Raw genomic sequence first — 25,811 nt, forward strand, 5'->3', positions numbered from 1 at the left:
ACTTTAGCAAAAAGTTTGATGTCAACGTTAATTAGTGATATTGGCCTAAAACTGTTACATAGGGTGGGATCCTTATCTGGTTTAGGGATGACAGTGATATGAGTTGATAGAGATTCTGGGCGTAGACCTGAAGAGTGAGATATAGAGTTTGCATAAGCGGTGAGACGAGGGAGCAGAATGTCGCTGAATGTTTTATAGTATAAAATGGTGAACCCATCCGGTCCAGGAGCTTTGCCGGATGGGGATGATTTCAATGCTACCAGGAATTCCTCAACCGAAAAATCCTCCTCTATTTCTTTGAGGGCAGATATGGGCAATTTAGGTAGGTTAGCTGCTCTCAAGTAAGAAAGCAAGCGGCTTCTTCTCTCTTTTTGTGGTAGAGAAGACAGGTCATTTTTAACATTATATAGGTCTTCGTAATACTCTATAAAGGCCTTAGCAATATCTGGGGTTGCATGGGCTAATTCCCCTGTTGAAAGTTTGATTTTGGAAATAAAGGACTGTGATTGTTTAGTCTTTAAAGACCTAGCTAGCAGCTTACTTGGTTTGTTTCCCCATTCATAAAATTTCTGTGATAAACGTTGGAATTTTCTTTTAGTATCTAAATTGAGAAGGGATTTTAGTTCCTCACGTTTGAGTGTGAGGGATTGGAGGTGCTCAATATGCATGGAGAGTTTGTGTTGTTTATCAAGAGCCGCTATCTGCTGTAGTACCTGATCAATCTGTTGACCATGCTCCCTTTTTTTCCTAGCACCGAGCTCAATAAGACGACCCCTAATAGTAGCCTTATGGGCTTCCCATACAACAGAGGGAGAGGTGTCAGAGGGTTTGTTTTCCTTAAAATATTGTGAGAGATGAGAGGCTAACATGGAAACTTCGGCTTCATTAGAGAGAAGGGAATCATTGAGTTTCCAATTGTTAATGCGTCGTGGTAAGGAAGGCACAGTCAACGTCATTGATACAGGTGCGTGGTCTGATATAGATGCGGTGCCAATGTGAGCAGATTGCAGGAGGGGGAGATGAAAATGATCTAGGAATATATTATCTATTCTGGAATAGGATTGGTGTGTTGTGGAAAAGTGTGAATAATCCTTCTCCTTAGGGTGGAGAAGGCGCCAGACATCCATCAATTGAAGATCCAGAAGCTTTTTTTTAACAAATTTCAGTTGTTTGAAGGAAATATTAGAGCGGCCCTGGGATGTATCAATTGTTGGATCTAGTGGCATGTTAATGTCGCCCGCTAGGATAGTAAGGCCTTTGGCAAAGTTTGAAAGTTTAGTCAGTGTTTGTGAGAGGAAAGTTGACTGATTTTGGTTAGGACAGTACACGTTTGCAAGAGTACATTGAGTGTTACCTATGAAGCCCTTTAAGAAAAGGAAGCGACCATGGTTATCTGCCAACATGTCAGATAACCTAAAGGATACATTACTGCAGAATCCAATGGCCACTCCTTTAGCTTTATTAGTGTCTGATAAACTATAGTACCACTGTGGAAAGTGGGATGAGGTTAGCTTAACAGGTGTTGTGTGAGTTAAATGTGTTTCTTGAAGAAAAGCAATAGAACATGTGGCTCTTTTAAGTTCACGGACTAATTGGTGTCTTTTAGCAGCAACATTAAGACCCCTAACATTATACGATATAACCTTTAATGTAGCCATTGTTAAAGCATAGTACATACCTTCAACCTATATTTCCATGCATACCAGCCAGAGGGGGGGAGTAGAAAGGAGAAAAGGAGAGAGTTTTTTTGGAAAGAAAGAGAGAGAAAAGAAAAACAAAAAAAAAACACATGTGAAAATCACATATGTAAGTTAACCAACTTGTGGGAAACACATAGTTATCACGCAGAAATCTGCAGTGTTCCCATTGGGGAGAGAGAGAACTAGAGACCAACCCAAACCCTAGATGGGGACTGAATAGGGCAACTATAAGGCCAATCATTCTCGCCAACCCCAGAAGGAAAGGGGGTGACAGGATTGCGCTGTAGTGAAGGGGGGTAACCAGAGGAAGTGTATCCCCACAGCGCGCGACCTATGAGAAAACGAATAACTTATAACTATAAGTAAATAATTAGTTCCATTTAGGAATGTAAATATTACCAGTATGTAACCAGGATCAATTTGAACAGAACATAACCCCTAGGCAATAAAGTGCAAACCAATTCGGTATTTAACCTACATACCCAAGGATAAAAGGTAACAAAGAACATTGGTCAGTACCACAGTATGACAGTTTCGGCCAAATTTAGGCAGGCACTCGTAAAAAAAAAAAAAGAGAAAAACTGCAGCCAAAACCTGACTTAATATAGACAACCTGTAGGAAAAAGATTATCCATAATAAGAAAATTAGTATGTGTAAAAAGTTACATATTTCAACCATGCTTTTGTGCAGAGCCTGGAAGAGAGGTACGCCTTTTCTTTGAGGGGGTCTTTCTCCAAGGTGGGTCCGTTGGGCTCAGGAATTTAGGGATTGGGTCTTGCCAACCTGGGAGTTCCATGGATGGAAGATTAAGATCTTGCAAGAAGGTTGGAAGTTCCTCCGGAAATCTCAGCGTGTGTGACCGACCATTTTTTGTGGCAATTAGGCAGGCTGGGAATCCCCATCTGTATGTGATCCCATCTGAACGCAGGTGGTCAAGGAGCGGTTTCAGAGCTCTGCGACGGTCCAAGGTTTCCTTAGAAAGGTCTGGAAATATGGTGATGACTGCTCTGTCAAAGTCTACGTTAGGCAACCCCGCATCTTCATCATGATAGCATTTTTGTCTTCAAAATAATGCAAGCGACAAATAACGTCTCTGGGCTGATCTGACTTAGCATTACGGGGTCTTAGGGCACGATGTACACGATCAAAACGTAGCGGTTCAGTGGCTGAATTGCCCAAGATGTATTAAAGATGCCTCTTATAGATGGTTCTAGGTCATTATCACCCGTTGCTTCTGGCAGACCTCTAACACGAATGTTATTTCTACGGTTACGGTTCTCGAGGTCTTCGAGTTTATATAGGGAGGCTCGATGAGCAAAGGCCAGCTGGGTAACATTGTCCTGTAGTTCTTTAATAGCTAAAGCATGTGTGTCTTGTCGCTGTTCCGTTTCCTCAACTCTGACCAGAATATGTGTCATGTCAGATCTGACAGCAGATATTTCCTTTTTTATGGATTTCTCCAAACTGTGAAACATTCCTGCAAGTTCTTTTTTGAGACCGCTCATTAGCGTGTCCATTTCGGAACCCGCAGGGGATCCTGGATCATCCATGAGGTCTGAACAGTATGAGGAGGCCGGGGAGCTGTCTCGCACAGATGCAGCGTGAGATGATGGAGATACGCTGGTCCGTGAGGTTCGGACCTGCTCGTCTCTTGCGTTAGCTAAGTACTGTTGAATAGAGCAGGTGGAGACTGGAACGGGCAGTGATCTCTTGCCTGAACGTTTACCTTTGGCAGACCGGAGTTTAGGTGTTTTGGCGGGCATTGCTGGAACTATACGGTCGATCGCCGTGGGGGTCACCCCCTACTCACATCTGTTCAGAGACATGCTTCCATCATAGTATCCCTGTTACTCAAAAAATTTCTTATGAAGGAAGTATGCAAGCAGTGTTAGAAGCGTTTTAACAATCACTGGGAAAAGCGATGATAGTTGTACTGATGGAAGTTTATGGGAACAGAAGCTATGTATAAGATATAGTAGTAAGGAATTGGCTTAGGAGTACTTGGAGCACCAAGATGGCCGCCAGCTTCCAGAGGTAGGCCGGAAGGTAGACTTTCCTTGCGGTAATAGAGTATGTGGTCTGTCACTATATGAAGGGGCCAGTTGATGGGTGGTATGTTTGAGAATACAGTAGTTATAGTGGTAGCTGGGCAGGTTAGCAGGGAAAGTGGCTTGGAGTACCAAGATGGCCGCCGTCCTCCATAGGTAGGCCGAAGCCGCGGTCTTTCCTGAGAGTCGCGGCTGGCCGAGTGAGCACCGTTCACTGTGGGCCCAAGTCAGCGCCGCGGGGCACCAAAACAGAGGTCCTGGCGGAGTGGGAACGTGCCGATTCGGACAAGGGGGACTCTGCAGAGGGGTGGGTAGGCGGATGTCTCTGTACTCACTGTGCCTGTATGTTGAGGAGGCCGATCCAGTAGGCCGCAAGATGGCGCCTGGCGGGGAGCAGTCCGAGGCAGAGGAGGAGACCACCAGGCAGCACCCCTCAGTCGCCCAAGGCCCCCCTGACTGCCGACGGCGACACGATCGGGCAGCCAGGTAAAGGCTCTTCTTGTCTGCTTGGCTGTGGGGGTGATGGGCGGCGTGTACGGAGCCCTCAGCAGGCCTCAAGATGGCGGCGGGCACACAGGGCTCAAGTCCAGCTGGAGGCCCGGGGCCAGATAAATTGCAGCACTGGTAGCCAATTCCCCTTGTTAGCCGCAGCGGAGGTAGGCTAACCACTTCTGAAGGTGGAGAGGTGCTCCACAGATTGAAGATGGGCTAGGATGGCGTTGGATGGGTATATGTAGAGCGGAGCTCAGATTCCACACGTCTTTCTCCTAGCTCGTCCAGACACGCCCCCCCTCATAGACTTTTAAAGGGTGTTCCGTGGCATTCGAATTTGCCCCGAACACCCCAAATTGTTCGCTGTTCAGGGAACTGCCGAACAACCGATGTTCGAGTCGAACATGAGTTCGACTCGAACTCGAAGCTCATCCCTAGTAACAACTAGTGAAGACTTACAGAAAATGTTTGACCTCTGTCATTGCCAACAAGGATATATAACAAAGTATTGAGATGAACTTTTGATATTGACCAAATACTTATTTTCCGCCATAATTTGCAAATAAATTCTTTCAAAAATCAGACAATGTGATTGTCTGGATTTGTTTCCACATTTTGTCTCTCATAGTTGAGGTATACCTATGATGACAATTACAGGCCTCGCTCATCTTTTTAAGTGGGAGAACTTGCACAATTGGTGGCTGACTAAATACTTTTTTGCCCCACTGTAGGTCTCTAAGGGCAACCCATCTGGGCCCGGGGATTTCTGGTTGGACATATCTGCCACTGCTTGCTTCAGTTCCTCTAGGACTATAGGGGACTCCAGCCCATTCCTTTCATTTACCGAGAGAGTCGGCAATTCAACACCCTCTAGGAACCTATCCATCTCTCCCCAATCTGAACCCTTTCGTGACTTATACAACTCTCTGTAAAATTCAGAAAATGTCTCCATAATCATGAGAGGTTCAGATGAGATTTCACCGCTTGGAGTCCTAATCATAGAAATTACTGAGGAAGGAGAATTAGTCTTAGCTAGGAGCGCCAACATACGGCCCACTTTTTCCCCTTCTCCAAAACACTTTTGTCTCTGAAAGGATCTCTTATTTTCAGTTTTCCTAATTATTGCCATTTTATATTCCTGCTACTTCTTAAGCCATATCTCCTGCTTCTCTGGGCTTGGATCTATCACATATTGTCTCTCTGACTCGATCGCCTCTTTTCTGATGTGCTCCTCCCATTCCCTTGATTTCTTCTTTGTTTTTACTACCTGTTGGATTAAGAGCCCCCTAAGAAATGCTTTTAGGGAATCCCAGACTACCCCCTCTTAGGTAAATGCTTTTAGGGAATCCTAGACTATCCCCTCTGACACTGAACCTGTATTATGTTCTACAAACTCCTTTAATCTTGCAGTTATTTCCCTATTATCTCCATCCATATTGGATTTATTGTCCACGTTCTCTGGGTATGTCTATCGTGTATGTTTACCGTTAGAGTCAGGGGCGATTGATCCGATATCCCTCTTGGCCAGTACTCTATTTTATTTATTAGCCGTTGTGCTTCACTGTTACCTATTGCCATATCTATATGAGAGAGTGTAAAGTGTGACCCCGAGAAGCAAGAATATTGCCAATTGTTTGGGTTTCGGGATCTCCAAAAGTCACACCATCCGATCTCCTCAAGAAACTGGGCTAACCGTCCTTCTGACGCCCTTTCCGTCCGAACCCCTGGTGGAAACCTATCCAGGCTATAATTGAGCACCGCAATAAAATCCCCCACCACTATAACCGGGGTATCAACCTTGTCCTCCACATACTCTAACAATCCATACAAAATCTCCAACTTAAATGGGGGAGGAATATACAGATTTGCTATTACAATTGGTTTACCCTCTATTAGACAGTTCAAAAAGATATAACAACCCAGTGTGTCTATTCTAACATCCCTGCAGGAAAATAACACTCCTCTCTTTACCAATATACTCACTCCCCTAGAGTAAGAGGAGTAAACTGAATTAAATTGTACTTGAAATTTCTTACTCCGAATTAGTAATTTGGAGTCATTGGTAAAATGTGTTTCCTGCAGGCATATCAGTTCAACGCCATAGGATTCCAGTTCCGAAAATGCAGTAGCTTTTTTAATGGGATCACCCATCCTGCTAATGTTCCATGAGCCTAGTCTCAAAGTTCTAAACAGCATCTAAAAAAAGCAAAAAACTAAACCAAAAAAAGAACCAGGAAAAAAAAAAAACAAAGGGGGAAGTAACCTGGAGGCAGCAACAATAAAAAAAAAAAAAAAGGCCCTCATGCCTAACCTTGCTTATCAAGCATCCCTGCCCTTCTACCAGGCAACGTATCATTTGTTTTAGTTTAATTGTGTCCCCTAAACTGCAATCAGTGATAATATTGTGAAAAAAAAGGAGAACAAAAAAAAGAAAACCCTTGTTTCCTATTCCCTGTCCTCCTACACTTCTTAAGATTTCTTTTCTTTTTTTTTATGTGAATAAATAACATAAACATGTGTACACTGTTTTTATCTGTCTCCCCTCCCCTTGTACTTGTGCAGTGTAACACTTTCCTACCCTTTCCCCACAACTCCCTTTTACCACCCTACCACTCCATCCTACTATTCTTTTTGCCTCATTTGCTCCCTGACCCTTAAATAACCCCCCACCCTTCCCTTTTGCCTAACTAGGCTAGCCCTGGGGGCATTAATTGTGACCATTTTTGCCCTTTCAACCCATTTCAACCAATACTCCACCACCCGACATAAATGTGAGTAATCTTCCTTATCCTCCTTTACTTGCCCCGCCCTCCCCCCCACCCTTTACCCAATTCACAATTATCAATATTATCGATGTTACAAGAAAAACATTAACACACAACCACACCACATCTATCATTAGTGTCTTTCACCAACCAAACCCCCCCTCCCACCCCCCGCTACCATCCTTGAGTTAACTTCCTCAAAAAAAAAAAAAAAATCCTCAAATACTTTCAGAAATTAACATAATTATTTAACTACTTCACGCTCTAGCTCTATAAGTTCTTTTTGTTATCTTCAAGCCACTTTGTAGCCCCTACAACAGAGTAAAAAAAAATGGGTTACCCCTAAAGCCGTTATATGCAGTCGCGCAGGATACAGCAATGCGAATGAAATTTTATAATTCCGTAGGCTACACTTGATGTCTATAAATTCTGCCCTACGCTTTTGTAAATCCGGAGAATAATCTGGATATAGTGAGGTTCTGGCTCCATTATAGAAAATGTCCCCCATTTCTATGGATTTTTGCATCAATGTCACCTTATCCTTGTAGTTAAACAATTTCATAATCATTGGTCTAGGATGACCTCCTGATGGTATAGCTCTAGTAGGTACTCTATGAGCCTTCGCAATGGCAAAAAGATGCGAGAAAGTCTCTGTCCCGAATACTTCCTTGAGTCATTTTTCCATAAACGCTACAGGATAGGAATCCTTGCTTCTCTCCGGGAGGCCCATCACCCTCACATTGTGCCTGCACAACCTGTTTTCCATTTCGTCCATTTTGGATTTGTATGCGCCTAACTTAGCTTGCATTGTTTTAAACTCTTGTCCCATTGGGTGTAAAATATCTTCAACCTGGCTTAGCCTCTCCTCCAAGGTAATTGTTCTCTCAACTGTTTTTTTAAGTTCTTGACTCATTATACATAGCTCTTCCTTTAGGCCCCTTAACTGGTCACACAAGTTACTCAATGAGCCCTTACAAAAATTTACTGCACATAGTACATCTTTTAACGTGGGTTCTGGTTCACTAGATATAATTAATTCGGGGGTAACTTTGGTCGTTTTTCCCAGGAGATCCCTCTCGGGACTCTTTTTACTCACTGTTTTAGTGTTGACGGGCAATGTTGCTGACATTTTACCTAGGCTCTTTCTGTCCCCAGGACCTCCCGTCTGTGTTTTCTCTTGGGGTTGCTGGTTGCCCTTACCTGGTGATAATGTGGGGGTATGTGCGTACTTTTCCAACTTAGCTGCTGCTGCTGTTGCTGATGCTGCATGGCTTCCCTTCTCCTTTGTTGAATGAGTGGATTGAGAGGTTAAATTCTCTTGGGGCTGCTGTTGCTGTTCCTCCCCTTTTTTCCTTGTCATGGCCTGGCTGTATAACGGTGCAAGATAGTGTGTAAAAAGGTGTCAGAAAGCACTTGGCAGACTGAGATTTAGCAAGCTTTAAAGCTTATGCACTCTTATGGCATTATTATTATGTTCAAAGTTCCGCTTTTTTTACCTCTCGTTGCACTGCTCAAACAGCTAGCCCGTGCTAGGTTGCTCCTGGCTGGCGCCTCTCACTGTATTGAATGGGCGCTGACTTCCTCGCTACCTCTTGCGGGATCATGAGCCGTTACCTGGGCAACCAACCGAAGCCAATGCGAGCAGCTCAGACTCTGCTTCACCGCACTGAAGGCTACCGCTGAAGCCGACCTCCTTCATCTCCCCGTTCTCCAGCCGTAGCGGCTCCACCACCGCGCCCCCACCAGGGAACACACAGGACAGGCAAGGCAGGCATTGTAAAGTGCACGGAGCTAGGTTAGACTATTTCGGATGGCCACGGGAGGCTAGAGCAGGGAGAAAGCTCACACACCACTGCTCACACCAACATCTGGTCACTTCTCCCAGAATAGAGTAGAGTCTTGGAGGCGAAGTGAGCAGAGTTTATAGAGAAAGAGTGGGTGGTTAACAGTAGCCAAGGCCACAGAGAAGTCTAGTAGTAAGAATATAGAGTAGTGGCAATTGGTTATCGGTTAGTAAATCGATTGTTTTAGTAGAGCAGTTTCTGTGGACTGTTGCGAGCCAAAGCCAGACTGTAAGGGGTCAAGAAGGTTGTTTTCAGTGTGGTAGGAGCTAAGACGGTTGTAGACTAAGCGTTCTAAAAGTTTAGAGGTGACTGGGACCAATGAGATGGGTATTGTTGTTCAGGTTGTTGGGGTCCAGTGAGGGCTTTTTATGTATGCAAGTGAACTGTGCATTCTTTAGATGGAAAGGGAAGGGGCCAGTAGAGAGGGAGAGATTGAAGATGTGAGTGAGGGTGTGATAGGATAGAATAAGAGGGTGACCGTAGCGTAGTAGTTGCAAGGGAACAGGATCCAGGAGACAATTGGTTAGGTGTACATCTGATAAAAGTTTTGTAACCTCTTCAGTAGTAGCCAGTTCAAAAGAGGAAAGTGTTGACTGTGCTGTTAGACAAGGTATGTTAAGTGGGGAAGATATCTGTACAGTGGAGGTGTCCTCACATATCACATCAATCTTATCTTTGAAGTGATTGGCAATCTCATGGGCAGTGAGTGAGTTAGTGAGTAGAGGGGGTGGGGGACAAAGCAGAGAGTTAAAGGTAGAGAAGAGCCGACAAGGATTGGATGACAAGGTATTAATAAGACAAAGTAGTTGTATTTTTTTTCCTCTTTCTTACAATGAAGTATGGTAATTAGTAGTGATAATGATGCCTTTTATTGTGGGACTGGGAGTCTTGAAAAAAGCCTAATTGTATGTGTTTTTTTTTTCTGAAAAGCAACACAAACCTTTTTTGTATGAACTTTTCTCGGTGCTGAATTCACCACCCCTTGCTGCATCCAGGAGTCATCTTAGAAAGTCCAGCAAGTCATAATTCACACACAGGTGTTAAAGTAAAATGGCTTTTTTGTTGGTAAATAATTAATGGCAATAGGAAAAACGCCTCTGAGAGCCTTATTTTGAGCCAACAACTGAGCTTCAAAAAAAGCTGATTGTTGACTCGAAAACGTCACTTATGGGGGAACTTCCTTATTGACACTAAGCTTTTAACAATGTACCAGTAAGAGAACTATTTTACTTGATAGACCTGTGTGTGAATTTTCTGAAAATTGTATGTGAACCTGTAATACAAGATTACTGTTGACTGGATAATATGGCTAACTGGACTTTGCACATCAACAATGTTTTTTTGCACTATTTTAATGGTTAGCATTGTGTATTTTAAGCTATATTTATTATATATTTGCTGACAAATATTATTTTACTCTCTATAGCTTGCAACTGTCATGGGAAAACTGCAGAATGCTATTATGATGAAAATGTAGCAAGCAAGAAACTCAGTCTGGATATTCATGGGGAAAATACTGGAGGTGGAGTTTGTGTCAATTGCTCAGCAAACACAGCTGGAATTAATTGTGAGACCTGTACAGATGGTTACTATCGGCCTCAATGGGTACAGTATTTACATTTTTTTTAAAGAATTTATTCTGTTCAAAATTAGGTACAGTAATAGAAAGGTCGAAACAGAGAATGGAAGTTAATAATGCATTGACCGTTACATTTATTTCCTATTAATAAGCATAGGTGAGAAAAAGGAAATACCTCAGCTTGTCACAGGGCAAATATTGTCCACATAGTAAGCAAGAAATTGAAACCTGAGATAAATAGGAGATAAACAGAAGATACATGGAACCTGAGATAAATATATAAATAGAAGGCAGCTTACAGTTGTTGCAGTCAATGCAGACAATGTTGCACTCAATACCTAAAGCCTAAAATTGGGGAAATAGAGATAGAATTACAGAGAGGGGCAAAATATGAAGGGGGGGAGGAAGGGGTTGGGTGATTGTGCAGATTAAGGCACCTTGACATCAATATGATTAGTAGAAAGATGGATTTGAATCTGGGGGAGTCTACTAAAAACTATGCAGAGAAACCATGTAGCTATATAGGAAGAATATTTAGCATGGTATTGTGCCATTAGTTCTTCCAAAACCCTGTATGTGTGTGAGTTTAGTAAACCACTCAGCAATTGTGGGGGTGGTTGCTGATCTCCAATGTTATATATATAGATATATCTATATATATCTATATATATAGATATATCTATATATAGATATATCTATATATAGTACAGTTGTGCTCATAAGTTTACAAACTCTGGCAGAATTTATGATTTCTTGGCCATTTTTCAGAGAATATGAATGATAACACAAAAACTTTCACTCATGGTTAGTGTTTGTCTGAAGCCATGTATTATCAATCAACTGTGTTTACTCTTTTTAAATCATAATTACAACGGAAACTACCTAAATGACCCTGATCAAAAGTGTACATACCGCAGTTCTTAATACCATGTATTGACCCCTTTAACATCAAGGACAGCTTGAAGTCTTTTGTGGTATTTTTGGATGAGGCTCTTCTTCTTAGATGGTAAAGCTTCCCATTACTCTTGGCAAAAAGCCTCCAGTTCCTGTAAATTATTGGGATGTCTTGCATGAACTGCACGTTCATGTCTTGCATGAACTGAGATCTCCCCGGATTGGCTCAATGATATTGAGGTCAGGAGACTGAGATAGCCACTCCAGAACCTTCACTATATTCTGCTGTAGCCAATGACAGGCTGACTTGGCCTTGGAATTTGGGTCATTGTCATGTTGGAATGTCCAAGTACGTCCCATGCGCAGCTTCCTGGCTGATAAATGCAAATGTTCCTCCAGTATTTTTTGATACCATAATGCATTCATCTTCCATCAATTTTGACCAAATTTCCTGTGCCTTTGTAGCTCACACATCCCCAAAACATCAGCAACCCACCCCTGTGTTTCACAGTAGGAATGGTGTACCGTTCATCATAGGCCTTGTTGACTCCTCTCCAAATGTAGCATTTATGGTTGTGGCCAAAAAGCTAAATTTTGGTCTCATCACTCCAAATGACTTTGTGCCAGAAGGTTTGAGGCTTGTCTCTGTGCTGTTTGTTGTATTGTAAGCGAGATTTGTGGCATTTGTGTGGTAATGGATTTCTTCTGGCGACTCGTCCATGCAACCCATCTTTCTTCAAGTGCCTCCTTATTGTGCATCTTGAAACAGCCACACCACATATTTTCAGAGAGTCCTATATTTAACCTGAAGTTTTTTGTAGGTTTTTCTTTGCATCCCGAATAATTTTCCTGGCAGATGTGGCTGAAATTTGAGTTGGTCTACCTGACCTTGGTTTGGTTTCAACAGAACCCCTCATTTTCCATTTCTTGATTAGAGTTTGAACACTGCTGATTGGCTTTCTCAATTAATTGGATATCTTTTTATATCCCTTTCCTGTTTTATACAGTTCAACTACCTTTTCCCACAGATCCTTGGACAGTTCTTTTGCTTTCCCCATGACTCAGAATCCATAAACGTCAGTGCAGCACTGGATGAAAGATGCAAGGGTCTGTTAAGAGTCCAAAAACTCATTGACCTTTTATACACACAAACTAATTACAAGCAAACAGATCACAGGTGAGGATGGTTACCTCTAATAGCCATTCAAACCCTTTTTGTGCCAACTTGTGTGCATGTTATCAGGCCTAAATCACCAGGGTATGTAAACTTTTGATCAGGGTCATTTGGGTAGTTTCTGTTGTCATTATGATTTAAAAAGAGTAAACACAGTTAATTGATAGGGATGGGTGAAGGGTTCGGCCTGAGCATAAGTTCGGGCTGAACTTTGGTTGTTCGGATTTTCGGCGAACAGCAAACATTATGCGGTATTCGCGGCAAATTCGAAAGCCTCGGAACACAGTTAAAGTCTATAGGACATTAACATGAAAAATCAAAAGTGCTCATTCTAAAGGCTTATATGCAAGTTATTGTCAAAAAAAGTGTTTGGGGACCCGGGTCCTGCCCCAGGGGACATGTCTCAATGCAAAAAAAAGTTTTAAAAACTGACGTTTTTTCGGGAGCAGTGATTTTAATAATGCTTAAAGTGAAAAACCACAAAAATGTAATATTCCTTTAAATATCGTGCCTGTGGGGTGTCTATAGTATGCCTGTAAAGTAGCACAGTTTTCTAGTGTGTCCCCCAAAACCCATACCAGACTGGTATGGTTTTTTAAGGGGAACCCTGCACCAAAATTACAAAAAAAATGGCATGGGGTCCCCCCAAAATCCATACCAGACCCTTACCTGAACACACAAACTGGCAGGCTGCAGGAAAAGACGGGGGACGAGAGAGTGCCCCCCTCCTGAACCATACCAGGCCACATGCTCTTAACATGGGGAGGGTGCTTTGGAGTAGCCCCCCAAAGCACCTTGTCCCCATGTTGATCCCCACTTTTTTTTGTATTGATACATGTCCCCTGGGGCAGGACCCAAGTCCCCAAACACTTTTTATGACAATAACTTGCTAATAAGCCTTTAAAATGTGCACTTTTGATTTTTCATGTTCGTGTCCCATAGACGGTGTTCGCGTGTTCGTCCAAATTTTTTGCCTGTTCGCATGTTCTGGTGCGAACCAAACCGGGGGTGTCCGGCTCATCCTTATTGATTGATAATAAATGGCTTCTGTCAAACAATAACCATGAGTGAAAGAAACATTTTTGTGTTATCATTCATATTCTCTGAAAAATGGCCAAGAAATCATAAATTCTGCCAGAGTATGTAAACTTATGAGCACAACTGTGTATACCGTATATTTATTTTATTTTTTTTACCTCATTTTATGTTTCAATATATTTATTCAATATAAAATACAAAGTACAGAAGAATATGTGGGACCATTAGTCCTGCATTTGGCCAACATGGCCGAGATAACATCAGGAGTGAGGTAAAATGTAAGGCAAATCGCAACATAAACATGTAACCTACATCACAATCATTGAACTCAGGAATGGTAGAGTGATATGGTGCTGAACAACTGGCCATCACGAGGGTGTTGGGCCCAGGGAAATGGCGGAGCTAACCCGCCACCCCAAATGGGATCACACTGTGGCCGGTGCTCCCCATTCCCCGTCTCCAACACCTGGATGGTATCTAATTGTTGTGCAGTGTTCTTTGAACATGGGAATAGACCCAGAGAAAATATCATGATATATAAAACTAATCGGATGAAGGGAAGCAAAGGGATAATCATCGTTCTATCAAGTAACATGAAGATATTGATGGGTAAAGAGTGCCAAATACCATAATGAGACTAAACACTTAAATTGGCTAGGTCCATAAAGTTGATGGCCGAAGCCCGTTACCAAAGGAAAGGGTAAAAGAGCATGAGAGGAAAGGTGAAATGTTGAGAGAGAGGAGAAGGAGGTGAGACGACTGGGGGAGAATAGGAGAGAGCGTAGTCGATTTGAGGTCAGGGGTGTAGGGGAACCCCTATGAAAGTTGCCCAGGGATCCCAGACTTTTTCACATTTTTCAGTGCAGTCCAGGAGTACACTAGCCATCTTCTCTTGTGTCATAATCCAGGAAAGTTTTCTTTTCGCTAGTAGCTTCGAGAATTTTTTCCAAGCTTTGGCTAGGGTAAATTTGGCTCCCAGGAGGATAAAGAAAATCAGGCGTTGTATACTCCTGGAGGCTTTCCTCACTGGAAAGTTGAGAAGAGCAATTAGGGGGGACGTTGGGATGGGGGCCATGGTAATCTTACGAATCCAGGAGAAGATTTTGTTCCAGAAACTCCTTATTCTGGGGCATCCCCACCACACATGAAACATATCACCTCTGAGGTCACACCCCCAAAAACATAGGGGGAATGATGTCGGATAGAGCTAGGCCAGTCTCGATAGAACTAGGTACCATCTGGAAATTACATTTATGCTTGCCTCTGCGAGGCTAGAATTGAGGACACCCTTGTATGATTGAAAGAAGTTTCTGTTCCATCTTTCTAGTCTCCAATGTTGAGAGAGATCCTCTTCCCAGGCTGACATGTAGGGAGTCTTGGAGCAAGTGGAGGACAATGCACTATAGATCACCGTGATTCCCCCCCCTCTGCTCATCGGCCTGGCCACACCATTGTTCATGGGTATGAACAATGTTTTACATAGTTTGTGAAGAAAGATGGAGATCTGGGTGTATCGAAAGACCTCAGAAGGTGGCATATCCAGATTGCTGATGCAGAAGGGTTTGGAAAGTGGGCCCATGGGTCTGAGGAAGTGTCCTATTCTATATAGCCCTTTGTCAAGCCACTGCCTGAAGACTTTTGTTTAGCCCTGGTGGAAATGCCGGGTTGTGAAATAGGTGCTTTAGCGGTTCGATGGGGGAGGTCAGTTTGTTGTTACCCTTCAGGCTGTCCCAGAGGGCAAACAAGTGAGAGAGTGTCTGGGATAATATTGGGGGTCTCAATTTTTTGGGGCACCATAGGAGATAGTCAAGGTTGTGAAGTGGGACTGCCTGGCATTTAATATGTATCCAGTCAGGTAGTTCCCAGCGAGAGTAGACTGCCGAAATCTGAGCTAGTTGAGCTGCTTGAAAGTACCATAGTAAGTTTGGAAGACTCAGGCCCCCCACTTATCTTGACCGGAAAAGGAAAGCTTTAGAGAGCCTGTGTCCCCCCCTGCCCAAGACATTTTTAATAATTTTGGCTTGAAATTGTTTTAGGCGGACCATGACTAGAGGGATAGGAAGTGCTCTGAAGTAGTATAAGATGCGAGGGAGTAGCGTCATTTTTTTTGTAAAAGTATTTTATTGATTTTCAAATAGAAAAATACAATATAACATGAATATCAACTTATGAATCACAGTTTCGAACATCATTCATTAAAACAATTAATGATCAGGTTAATCGGCTGTGAGCTATGCGTTTGATGTGTGTAGTGGACTGTGTCAAGAGTGGAGGGAGCACCCCACCGCCTTTCTTTATGTTAACTCTTGCAGAGGTTGCCATCATGTATTTATGAATGTGTCAGTTCCCTTAAGGGGGACCATTTTTAATAGGAGTCCAACTCCAGCCGAGCATACGGTTCATTTAGGCCCCATTGGCCTTGTGATATGATCCATGAACAGAGGTTTATAGTGTAGTATAGGGATGAGCTTTGAGTCGGCTGTAAGCAAGTTCGCCGAACAGCGAACAATTTGGGGTGTTCGCGTCAAATTCGAATGCCGCGGAACACCCTTTAAAAGTCTATGGGAGAAATCAAAAGTGCTAATTTTAAAGGCTTATATACAAGTTATTGTCATAAAAAGTGTTTGGGGACCTGGGTCCTGCCCCAGGGGACATGGATCAATGCAAAAAAAAAGTTTTAAAAATGGCCATTTTTTCAGGAGCAGTGATTTTAATAATGCTTAAAGTCAAACAATAAAAGTGTAATATTCCTTTAAATTTCGTAGCTGGGGGGTGTCTATAGTATGCCTGTGTAACGACACCCCGAGTATGAAAGGGGTTAAAGTCGTTTAGGACATTCCATACCCAAACACAAGGACAGCTACCGAACACTTCAATCAGCCGAACAAGGAACCCATACAAATAATCCACCGCAAAAACGAGACAAGATGCTCTGTCTTCAGGGCCAAGCAGGAATCAACTCATTTATATAACACATGGTCACAATAGATAAAATAACTCAGAGACTCTTTCCCCCCCACCCTTGGAAAAGAGGGCGGGTTAAACTGTCCAATGGTAAAAAAGCAGGAGTAGTATGGCGCTGCCCTTATGGAGACAACATTTTTTTTTTTTCTTTCTTTGTAGTGAATGTATTGCCTAGTATCCTTATAGAATTGCTTCTAAAACCTGTATATGTTCAAAAATTGAATAAAACTGACTGGTGGTGAATATTTCTATTCAAAATGAAAATACAACAACTGGTGCTCCAATTGTTCAACAAAGGTGCATTGTGCCCTTTAAGTTAAGTAATAAAGTAGTTGTGGATATAGATGTAATATCATCTAGGTGGAAAGTGTTAAAAAAAAAAAAAAAAAAAACACCTCTCTTTAAAATGACTTTATAATTCCTAAAGTGTGTGTGCCAAAAATGAATAAATATGTGACTGGTGCCAAGTCCTTACTGTTAAAGGTACAATTGCAACATAAGGTGCTTCAATTATTCAACAAAAGTGCATAGTGCAGCATCACTAAAGTGACCAGTGTTAAATCATACAAATCCATACAACATTGTGCAAAATATCCATCATAATAGTGACTCTTGTGCTGTGACCAGTATTGGTTGGATAGGAAAAGTTCCGTTTATGAAAAAAACAAGTTCTTTTTGGAGTATTTTGTAGTGTTCAATCTTTGAGGGTCAAATATCTGTAGGAAAGCTTCTTATCCAGGTGCTGGTTTCTTTAATTAGTGCCTTGTCTGCATGCTCTGACAATGCTTGCACTCACCGGATTCTCCTTTCCCCTGCAGGGGTATGCGCGGTCACAGTGTCTGCCACTGTGCAGCAATCAAGGATATCCCCCAAACTTTACTTGCGTATTGTGGTGTAGTAATTACATGTAAAGGAAAGAAGGTATGCCCATCGCGTAAAACCATAGGAGGACTTTTATTAAAACTTAATAGACAAATGTACTCACATTTCAAATGAACAAATCAAGCATGCCAAAAGTTAGCGAATTCCCTTTGTTAGAGGTGCTGCAAGACGTTCGTAACCCGCCCTACGCACGTTTCATCGTCAGACTTCTACTGGGGCGTTCATCTTGCTGTACCTCCTGAGTTAAAATAGTGTGGCCAGTAATAAGTGCAATTGGATCGGCGGCCATTTTTGCTAGGATTTTGAAGACCGAAGCCTAATAGGACTGTGCATTAGGTTGTTAGCAGCCATTTTCTTGTGGATATTACAGACCGAAGCCTAGTAGAACTATCCATTGAGTCCTTATGGCGGCCATTTTCTTGGGGATTTTGTAGACCGAAGCCCGGGTAGCGCGCCTGCGCTTTACTGTTAGTGGGGGAACGTCGAGTCAGAGCTGTCAGCAAAGAACGTCACCCTTGACACCCGGCCGCATTCTTTCTTCCCCCACTTCATATTGAAATCTAAGCCGACTTCCGGGTCGGCTTAGATTTCAATATGAAGTGGGGGAAGAAAGAATGCGGCCGGGCGTCAAGGGTGACGTTCTTTGCTGACAGCTCTGACTCGACGAAAATGGCTGCTAACAACCTAATGCACAGTCCTATTAGGCTTCGGTCTTCAAAATCCTAGCAAAAATGGCCACCGATCCAATTGCACTTATTACTGGCCACACTATTTAAACTCAGGAGGTACAGCAAGATGAACGCCCCAGTAGAAGTCTGACGACGAAACGTGCATAGGGCGGGTTACGAACGTCTTGCAGCACCTTTAACAAAGGGAATTCGCTAACTTTTGGCATGCTTGATTTGTTCATTTGAAATGTGAGTACATTTGTCTATTAAGTTTTAATAAAAGTCCTCCTATGGTTTTACGCGAAGGGCATACCTTCTTTCCTTTACATGTAATTACTACACCACAATACGCAAGTAAAGTTTGGGGGATATCCTTGATTGCTGCACAGTGGCAGACACTGTAACCGCGCATACCCCTGCAGGGGAAAGGAGAATCCGGTGAGTGCAAGCATTGTCAGAGCATGCAGACAAGGCACTAATTAAAGAAACCAGCACCTGGATAAGAAGCTTTCCTACAGATATTTGACCCTCAAAGATTGAACACTACAAAATACTCCAAAAAGAACTTGTTTTTTTCATAAACGGAACTTTTCCTATCCAACCAATACTGGTCACAGCACAAGAGTCACTATTTATGATGGATATTTTGCACAATGTTGTATGGATTTGTATGATTTAACACTGGTCACTTTAGTGATGCTGCACTATGCACTTTTGTTGAATAATTGAAGCACCTTATGTTGCAATTGTACCTTTAACAGTAAGGACTTGGCACCAGTCACATATTTATTCATTTTTGGCACACACACTTTAGGAATTATAAAGTCATTTTAAAGAGAGGTGTTTTTTTTTTTTTTTTTTTTTTTTTTTTAACACTTTCCACCTAGATGATATTACATCTATATCCACAACTACTTTATTACTTAACTTAAACCGCACAATGCACCTTTGTTGAACAATTGGAGCACCAGTTGTTGTATTTTCATTTTGAATAGAAATATTCACCACCAGTCAGTTTTATTCAATTTTTGAGCATATACAGGTTTTTAGAAGCAATTCTATAAGGATACTAGGCAATACATTCACTACAAAGAAAGAAAAAAAAAAAAAAAAATTTGTCTCCATAAAGGCAGTGCCATACTACTCCTGCTTTTTTACCATTTTTTAATACTTTCCACTTAGGTGGTATTGTATGTGTAGAGGCAGCAGCCATATCCATAACTAAAACATTCAATTCATTGCGCGGATTTACCCCATACACCTACTAAACTGTCCAATGACAATGGACACACAGGTCAGGTGTGTTTAACGTCTCATCAGTGCACAGTGTTAGCAGGGAGAGCTGTTGGAAGAATCCCCCCCTCCCTCCAGTGCAATACACATCCTGTGATCCAAGGCAGACAAACACAAACCCTCCAATGCAATACACATCCTGTGATCCAAGGCAGACAAACACAAACCCTCCAATGCAATACACATCCTGTGATCCATGGCAGACAAACATAATAGAACATTGGTTTGCAGGAGGCTGGCATTCAGTCCCCTCCAAAAGTCTCTCTCCTGGCTAGGTCTGTCACATTTCTCCCCTTTCGGCAGGAGACTAACACAGGAGGAGACCCCAGACAGGTTGACTCTGAAATTAGTCAGTAGTTCCAGTCCTCTAATGCTGGTATCCACACCATACCCCAAACAAATTGTTCCAAATAGATCATTACTTACCCAGCCAACCTCTGCCTCTCTCGGAGAACACGCCCGCCGCTGGGGAGAGGCCTGGACTGGCCCTTCTCCCTGTAGTCTTTTCAGCCGCTGGAGAAAAGACAGGGTGACTGGGCTCACGCCATCATGCTGTTGGGGATCTGGGCATGGATAGTCACTGGGTTGGCTTCAGCGGGGCCTATCGGGGCGTAAGCAGAAATGATGGGGGCCAAATCATTCCCCAGCAGTACATCCGCTGGCAAATCCTTCATCACCCCCACATTCACGTGTCCCAAACCAACCCCCCAATCCAGGTGAACACGGGCAACGGGTAGCCGGAAAATGGTGCCTCCCGCTACGCTTACGACTACAGTGTCCCCGGTGTGTTGGCTCTCTGGGATGAAGTTCTTCCGTAGTAGGGTCATGGTGGCGCCAGTATCACGTAGGCCATTGGCTACCTTTCCATTAACCTGCGCCAAAATTTAAAAAAAAAACGGCGTGGGGTCCCCCCAAAAATCCATACCAGACCCTTATCTGAGCACGCAACCTGGCAGGCCGCAGGAAAAGAGGGGGGGACAAGAGAGCGCTCCCCCTCCTGAACCGTACCAGGCCACATGCCCTCAACATTGGGAGGGTGCTTTGGGGTAGCCCCCCAAAACACCTTGTCCCCATGTTGATGAGGACAAGGGCCTCATCCCCACAACCCTGGCCGGTGGTTGTGGGGGTCTGCAAGCGGGGGGCTTATCGGAATCTGGAAGCCCCCTTTAACAAGGGGACCCCCAGATCCCGGCCCTCCCCCTGTGTGAAATAGTAAGGGGGTACATTTGTACCCCTACCATTTCCCCAAAAAACTGTCAAAAATGTTAAAAATGACAAGAGACAGTTTTTGACAATTCCTTTATTTAAATGCTTCTTCTATCTTCCTTCATCTTCTTCTTCTTCTTCTGGTTCTTCTGGTTCTTCTGGCTCTTCTGGTTCTTCCTCTGGTGTTCTCGTCCAGCATCCCCTCCGCGGTGTCTTCTATCTTCTTCTCCTTGGGCCGCTCCGCACCCAAGGCATGGGGGGAGGCTCCCGCTCTTCTCTTCATCTTCTTCTCTTCTTCATCTTCTTCTCTTCTTCATCTTCTTCTCCGGGCCGCTCTGCATCCATGCTGGCATGGAGGGAGGCTCTTAAATAATGATGCACAGGACATGACGGGACTTCCCTGTGGTATTCCCCGTGACGTCACAGGGAAGTCCCGTCAAGTCACCGTGCGTCTGAGGGGGGCGGGGTCACCGGATGGCCCCCCCATTACTTAAGAACCGTCAGAAGAGGAGACGCGTCACACAGCGGGAGCCTCCCACCATGCCAGCATGGATGCGGAGTGGCCCGGAGAAGAAGATGAAGAAGAGAAGAAGATGAAGAAGAGAAGAAGAAAAGAAAATTAAGAAGAGAGGAAGATGAAGAGAAGAGCGGGAGCCTCCCTCCATGCCATCATGGATGCGGAGCAGCCCGAGGAGAAGAAGGGAAGAAGACACCGGGGAGGAGATGCTGGACAAGAACACCGGAGGAAGAACCAGAAGGAAGGAAGATAGAAGAAAGAAAAAAGAAGAAGCATTTAAATAAAGGAATTGTCAAAAACTGTCTCTTGTCATTTTTAACATTTTTGACAGTTTTTTTAGTGAAATATTTGTACCCCCTTACTATTTCACACAGGGGGGGCCGGGATCTGGGGGTCCCCTTGTTAAAGGGGGCTTCCAGATTCCGATAAGCCCCCCGCCCGCAGACCCCCACAACCACCGGCCAGGGTTGTGGGGATGAGGCCCTTGTCCTCATCAACATGGGGACAAGGTGTTTTGGGGGGCTACCCCAAAGCACCCTCCCAATGTTGAGGGCATGTGGCCTGGTACAGTTCAGGAGGGGGGGCGCTCTCTCGTCCCCCCCTCTTTTCCTGCGACCTGCCAGGTTAATAAGGGTCTGGTATGGATTTTTGGGGGGACCCCACGCCGTTTTTTGTTTTTTTTTAATTTTGGCGTGGGGTTCCCCTTAAAAACCATACCGGACCTGAAGGGCCTGGTATGGAATTTAGGGGGACCCCCTACGTCATTTTTTTTTTTTAAATTTTGGTTCGGGGTTCCCCTGTAGGGAATTCCCATGCCGTTTTTATCAATGAACTTCTATGTGTATTGTCTGACCGGCAATACAATAACCGCGAGTAGTTTTAAATGACTTTTTTTCCTTTGAAATGTCATTTTGCTGTCAGACTGTTCTAAAGACGGGAAACATGCGTTCCTTTACAGGCATACTATAGACATCCCCCAGGTACAAAATTTAAAGGGATATTACACTTTTATTGTTTGACTTTAAGCATTATTAAAATCACTGCTCCCGAAAAAACTGACGTTTTTAAAACTTTTTTTTGCATTGATCCATGTCCCCTGGGACAGGACCCGGGTCCCCAAACACTTTTTATGAGAAAAACTTGCATATAAGCCTTTAAAATTAGCACTTTTGATTATTCATGTTTGTGTCCCATAGACTTTAACGGTGTTCGCGTGTTCAAACAAACTTTTTTCCTGTTCGCATGTTCTGGTGCGAACTGGACAGGGGGGTGTTCGGCTCATCCCTAGTGTAGTATACACCAAAGGGTTAGATAGAAGAGTAGGTAGAAGGAAAAAGGAGAAAGAAAGGGTCACCAACCCCAGAGAGACTTTACGCTGCCTTTTAGTGACTGTTATTTCCGGGAAGCAGGGAAATGCCCATATATTGGGCCCAGGGTTCCCAAGCTGCTTCAAATTGTTTGGATGAGTCTAATAATACCCCAGTTATTTTTTCTTGAGCCATTATCCAAGAAATGTACCTTTTCATGGAGATTATTGGTACTTTGGGTTGTTTCCAGGCTTTGGCTATTGAGAGTTCCCCCCCCGTCCCCAGGATATACCGGATCAATTTGCGTGACAGTTTGGGGATGTTTGGAATGTAGCCGTTTAGCAAGGCTATGGATAGGTTTTGGGTTACGGGGCAATTCGTAACTTTGAGGATAATTGAAAAATATTGTTCCAGAACCCTCTGATTTTTGGGCATTCCCACCAGATATGCAACATAGTCCCCAAACTGTGACAGCCCCTGAAGCTTAGTGGCAAAGAGGCAGGAAACATGGACGCTAATCTAGTGGGAACTAGGTACCATCTTGTGAACAGTTTAATATTAGCTTCCATGAGTGAGGTGTTATAAATACCTTTGAGTGATCCGGAAAATGACTCGTGCCAATCTTCCAGATTCCGTTTCTCCTGAAGGTCTCTTTCCCATGCTACCATATACGGCAGTTTATGCGTGTTCTTGGCCAGTGATGCATAGATTATCAATATCCCACCCCTCTGCTCCATGGCCTGGCCACACCAACTTTCGTATTCCGTAAAATTTGGAGGGTTTGGTTTGTTTTTCCAAATTGATTGTAGGAAATGCAAGATTTGGTGAAACCTGAATCTCTCTGAAACTGGGTGAGCTAGTTCTTTTTCAAAATGCCCCAAGGGTAAGGGACCTGTTGAGGAATAAAAATGTCCTATGCGGTACACTCCCTTGTCTAGCCACCACTTAAAGGCTTTAATGTTCATGCCTGGTTGAAATTGAGGATTATGGAAGATATGGGCTAGTGGTTGGAGCTCAGAGACCAGGGAGGGAAGATTTCTCATGTTGTCCCACAGCAAAAATGAATGGGAGAGAGTAGGGGATAGTATCAGGGGTCTATTTTTTGGGGGGCACCATAGCAGAAAGTCCAACGTATAATTTGGGGCTGCATGCCTTTCTATGGCCACGCAATCTGGTTTTTCCACCTTGAGGTAGACAGTAGACATGTGCACACTGAAATATTTTGTTTCGGAATTTGGTTTTCGTCTGAAAAATACATTTATTTAGTTACTCCTGAAATTCATTTTTATTTATTTTGTTTTTCATTAAAAATTGCATTAGTCTGAAAATCCAAATTAATTAAGGTTGAATCTGTCATTGAAGGCTTATGGTGTCTGTCAAATGTTTCGCTGCTTTGTCGAATCTTCGTCGTTCATGTTGAATGTATATAGTTCAAACAGAAAATGGACTGGTGATAGTGATCACTGATCAGACAGGTAACAAGATAAGGTATATAGACTCTATATAGAATCTCAATCTATAATATAGAATCTATAATAATAAATCTCCCCCCCTCCACAACACCGGCAGCCTCTGAGGCTATCACAACACTAGCAACACTAGTATCACTATCAAGTTCACAACACTAACACAATAGCAGCAGATTATTGTGAAAAAGTTAAGTTGAACTGTAGCTTGCTTCACTATTGTTCTGCTGCTGTGCTTATGCTTAATTGCTAAATAATTCAGGTTCTCTGACAAACGGACCAGCTAAGATTGACTGTCTTCTGAAATGATTCAGTGTGTGTGTTTCTCTCTGCTAGCAAATCGTAAGTGAAAGTAAGTTGGCTGTACGTGTGTACTTAGTTCTAGCTATTTTACTGCTCCTCCTCTTTGGTTACAATCAGCCAATAACATTCATCATTATCATTATTTTTATTTTACTTCCCCCACCCAATTCCAGCAGTGATCTTTTCTCTCTATGTCAAATATTTTCTCTCTATGTCGAATCTTTTCTCTCTATGTCGAATCTTTTTTTTCTCTATGTAGAATAATCTTGGACTAATAGAGCTAAGGTTAGGCACATTCAACCACAGGTTCGATAGACACAGATTGTTATTGTCAGCATCATGTCGAATCTCCTATCTATATCGAACTGTTGTCACAATGAAAAAGAAAATAAAGCATTTGTTTATGTCAGATCTTTCATTTTTTAGATTCTGCACTTTCGTTATCGTTTGTTAAAAAGATAACGAAAATACCTGAAATTCGGACGAAAATGCAATCGGACAAAAACGAATGCACATGTCTAGTAGATGGTAGATAGCTGTGCTAGCCTTGCTGCTTGGTAATACCGTATTAAATTTGGGAGGCCGAGACCTCCTTGTGTGGATAAGTTGAATAGAGTCCGTTGAGAGAAGGGGGGTCCTTTCTTGTCCCAAATGAACCTAATAATCTCACCCTGAATTGACTTGAGATGATCTTTCCTGATCACGATGGTAGTGAGCAGAATAGATAGAGTAATCTCAGTAATCTCGGGTCATCTTCACCGAGTTTACTCTGCCCACCCAAGCTAGTTTATATTGGGACCAATTTCTAAGGTCTGATTCAAGTTTGCGATAAGGGGGGGGGGAAGTTGGCCTGATATAGATGTTCTAATTTGGGTGCGAGGTTAAGCCCTAGATATCTAATGGAGGTCTCCCCCTATCCAAAATCAAAAGAGATTTCAAGTGAGTGATGCTGGCAGGTTGTAGGTTGTAGGTTTAGTGCCTACGAATTTGTCATATTAACCTGTGTCCAGTAGGGAACATAAATTGGGAAGAGACGTGCTCAGGGATGTTAGGAAGAGTAGTAAGTCATCAGCAAATAGGACACATTTATGGGTTGTCGGTCCACAGTCTACCCCACTGATATCTGGGTGGGAGCGTATCGCTATCGCCAGGGGTTCAATTACTATAGCAAATATCAGGGGCGAGAGTGGACAGCCTTGTCTTGTACCTTTAGCTATTTTAATTGGGTCTACATGGTATCCCTGTAGGTTTACTGTGGCTTCCGGAGAGGAATATAGTGCCTTCAGTGTTCCTAGGAAGTTTTTGCCAAAGCCCCATCTTTGAAGTACTAAAAATAGGTATGGCTAAGAGACCGAGTCAAAGGCCTTCTGGAGGTCCAATGACATTCCTTGCCCCGGTATGAATCCCACCTGGTCCTTGTGAATAATTTGATTAATGAATGTAGCTATACAATTTGCTAGGACTTTCGTCAAGATTTTTAAATTATTATTGATTAAAGAAATGGGTCTGTAGTTTCCTACAATCCCTGCATCTTTATCAGGTTTGGGAATCACAGAAATATATGCTGAATTGAGTTGATTACCTAGCAGGGCCCCGTCTTTTTTCGAATTAAAAAATCTATTCAGGTACGGTGTCAGGATTTCTGAGAATGCTTTGTAATATGGCACAGA

The 25,811-nt window shown here is 43.0% G+C and overlaps 1 protein-coding gene across 7 annotated transcripts in view; it reads left to right on the forward strand.

Moving 5' to 3' along the window:
• Positions 1 to 25,811, forward strand: part of LAMA2 (laminin subunit alpha 2) — a 1,513,089-nt gene that overhangs the window by 521,074 nt on the left and 966,204 nt on the right. For all 7 annotated transcript variants that reach the window (XM_073627245.1, XM_073627247.1, XM_073627249.1 and 4 more), the window contains exon 8: positions 10,277 to 10,455. In XM_073627245.1, coding sequence (XP_073483346.1) covers positions 10,277 to 10,455 — 179 coding nt within the window. The remainder of the gene's footprint in view (positions 1 to 10,276; positions 10,456 to 25,811) is intronic.

The sequence above is a fragment of the Aquarana catesbeiana genome, linkage group LG04 (assembly GCF_042186555.1).
Source record: "Aquarana catesbeiana isolate 2022-GZ linkage group LG04, ASM4218655v1, whole genome shotgun sequence".
Lineage (NCBI taxonomy): Eukaryota > Metazoa > Chordata > Amphibia > Anura > Ranidae > Aquarana > Aquarana catesbeiana.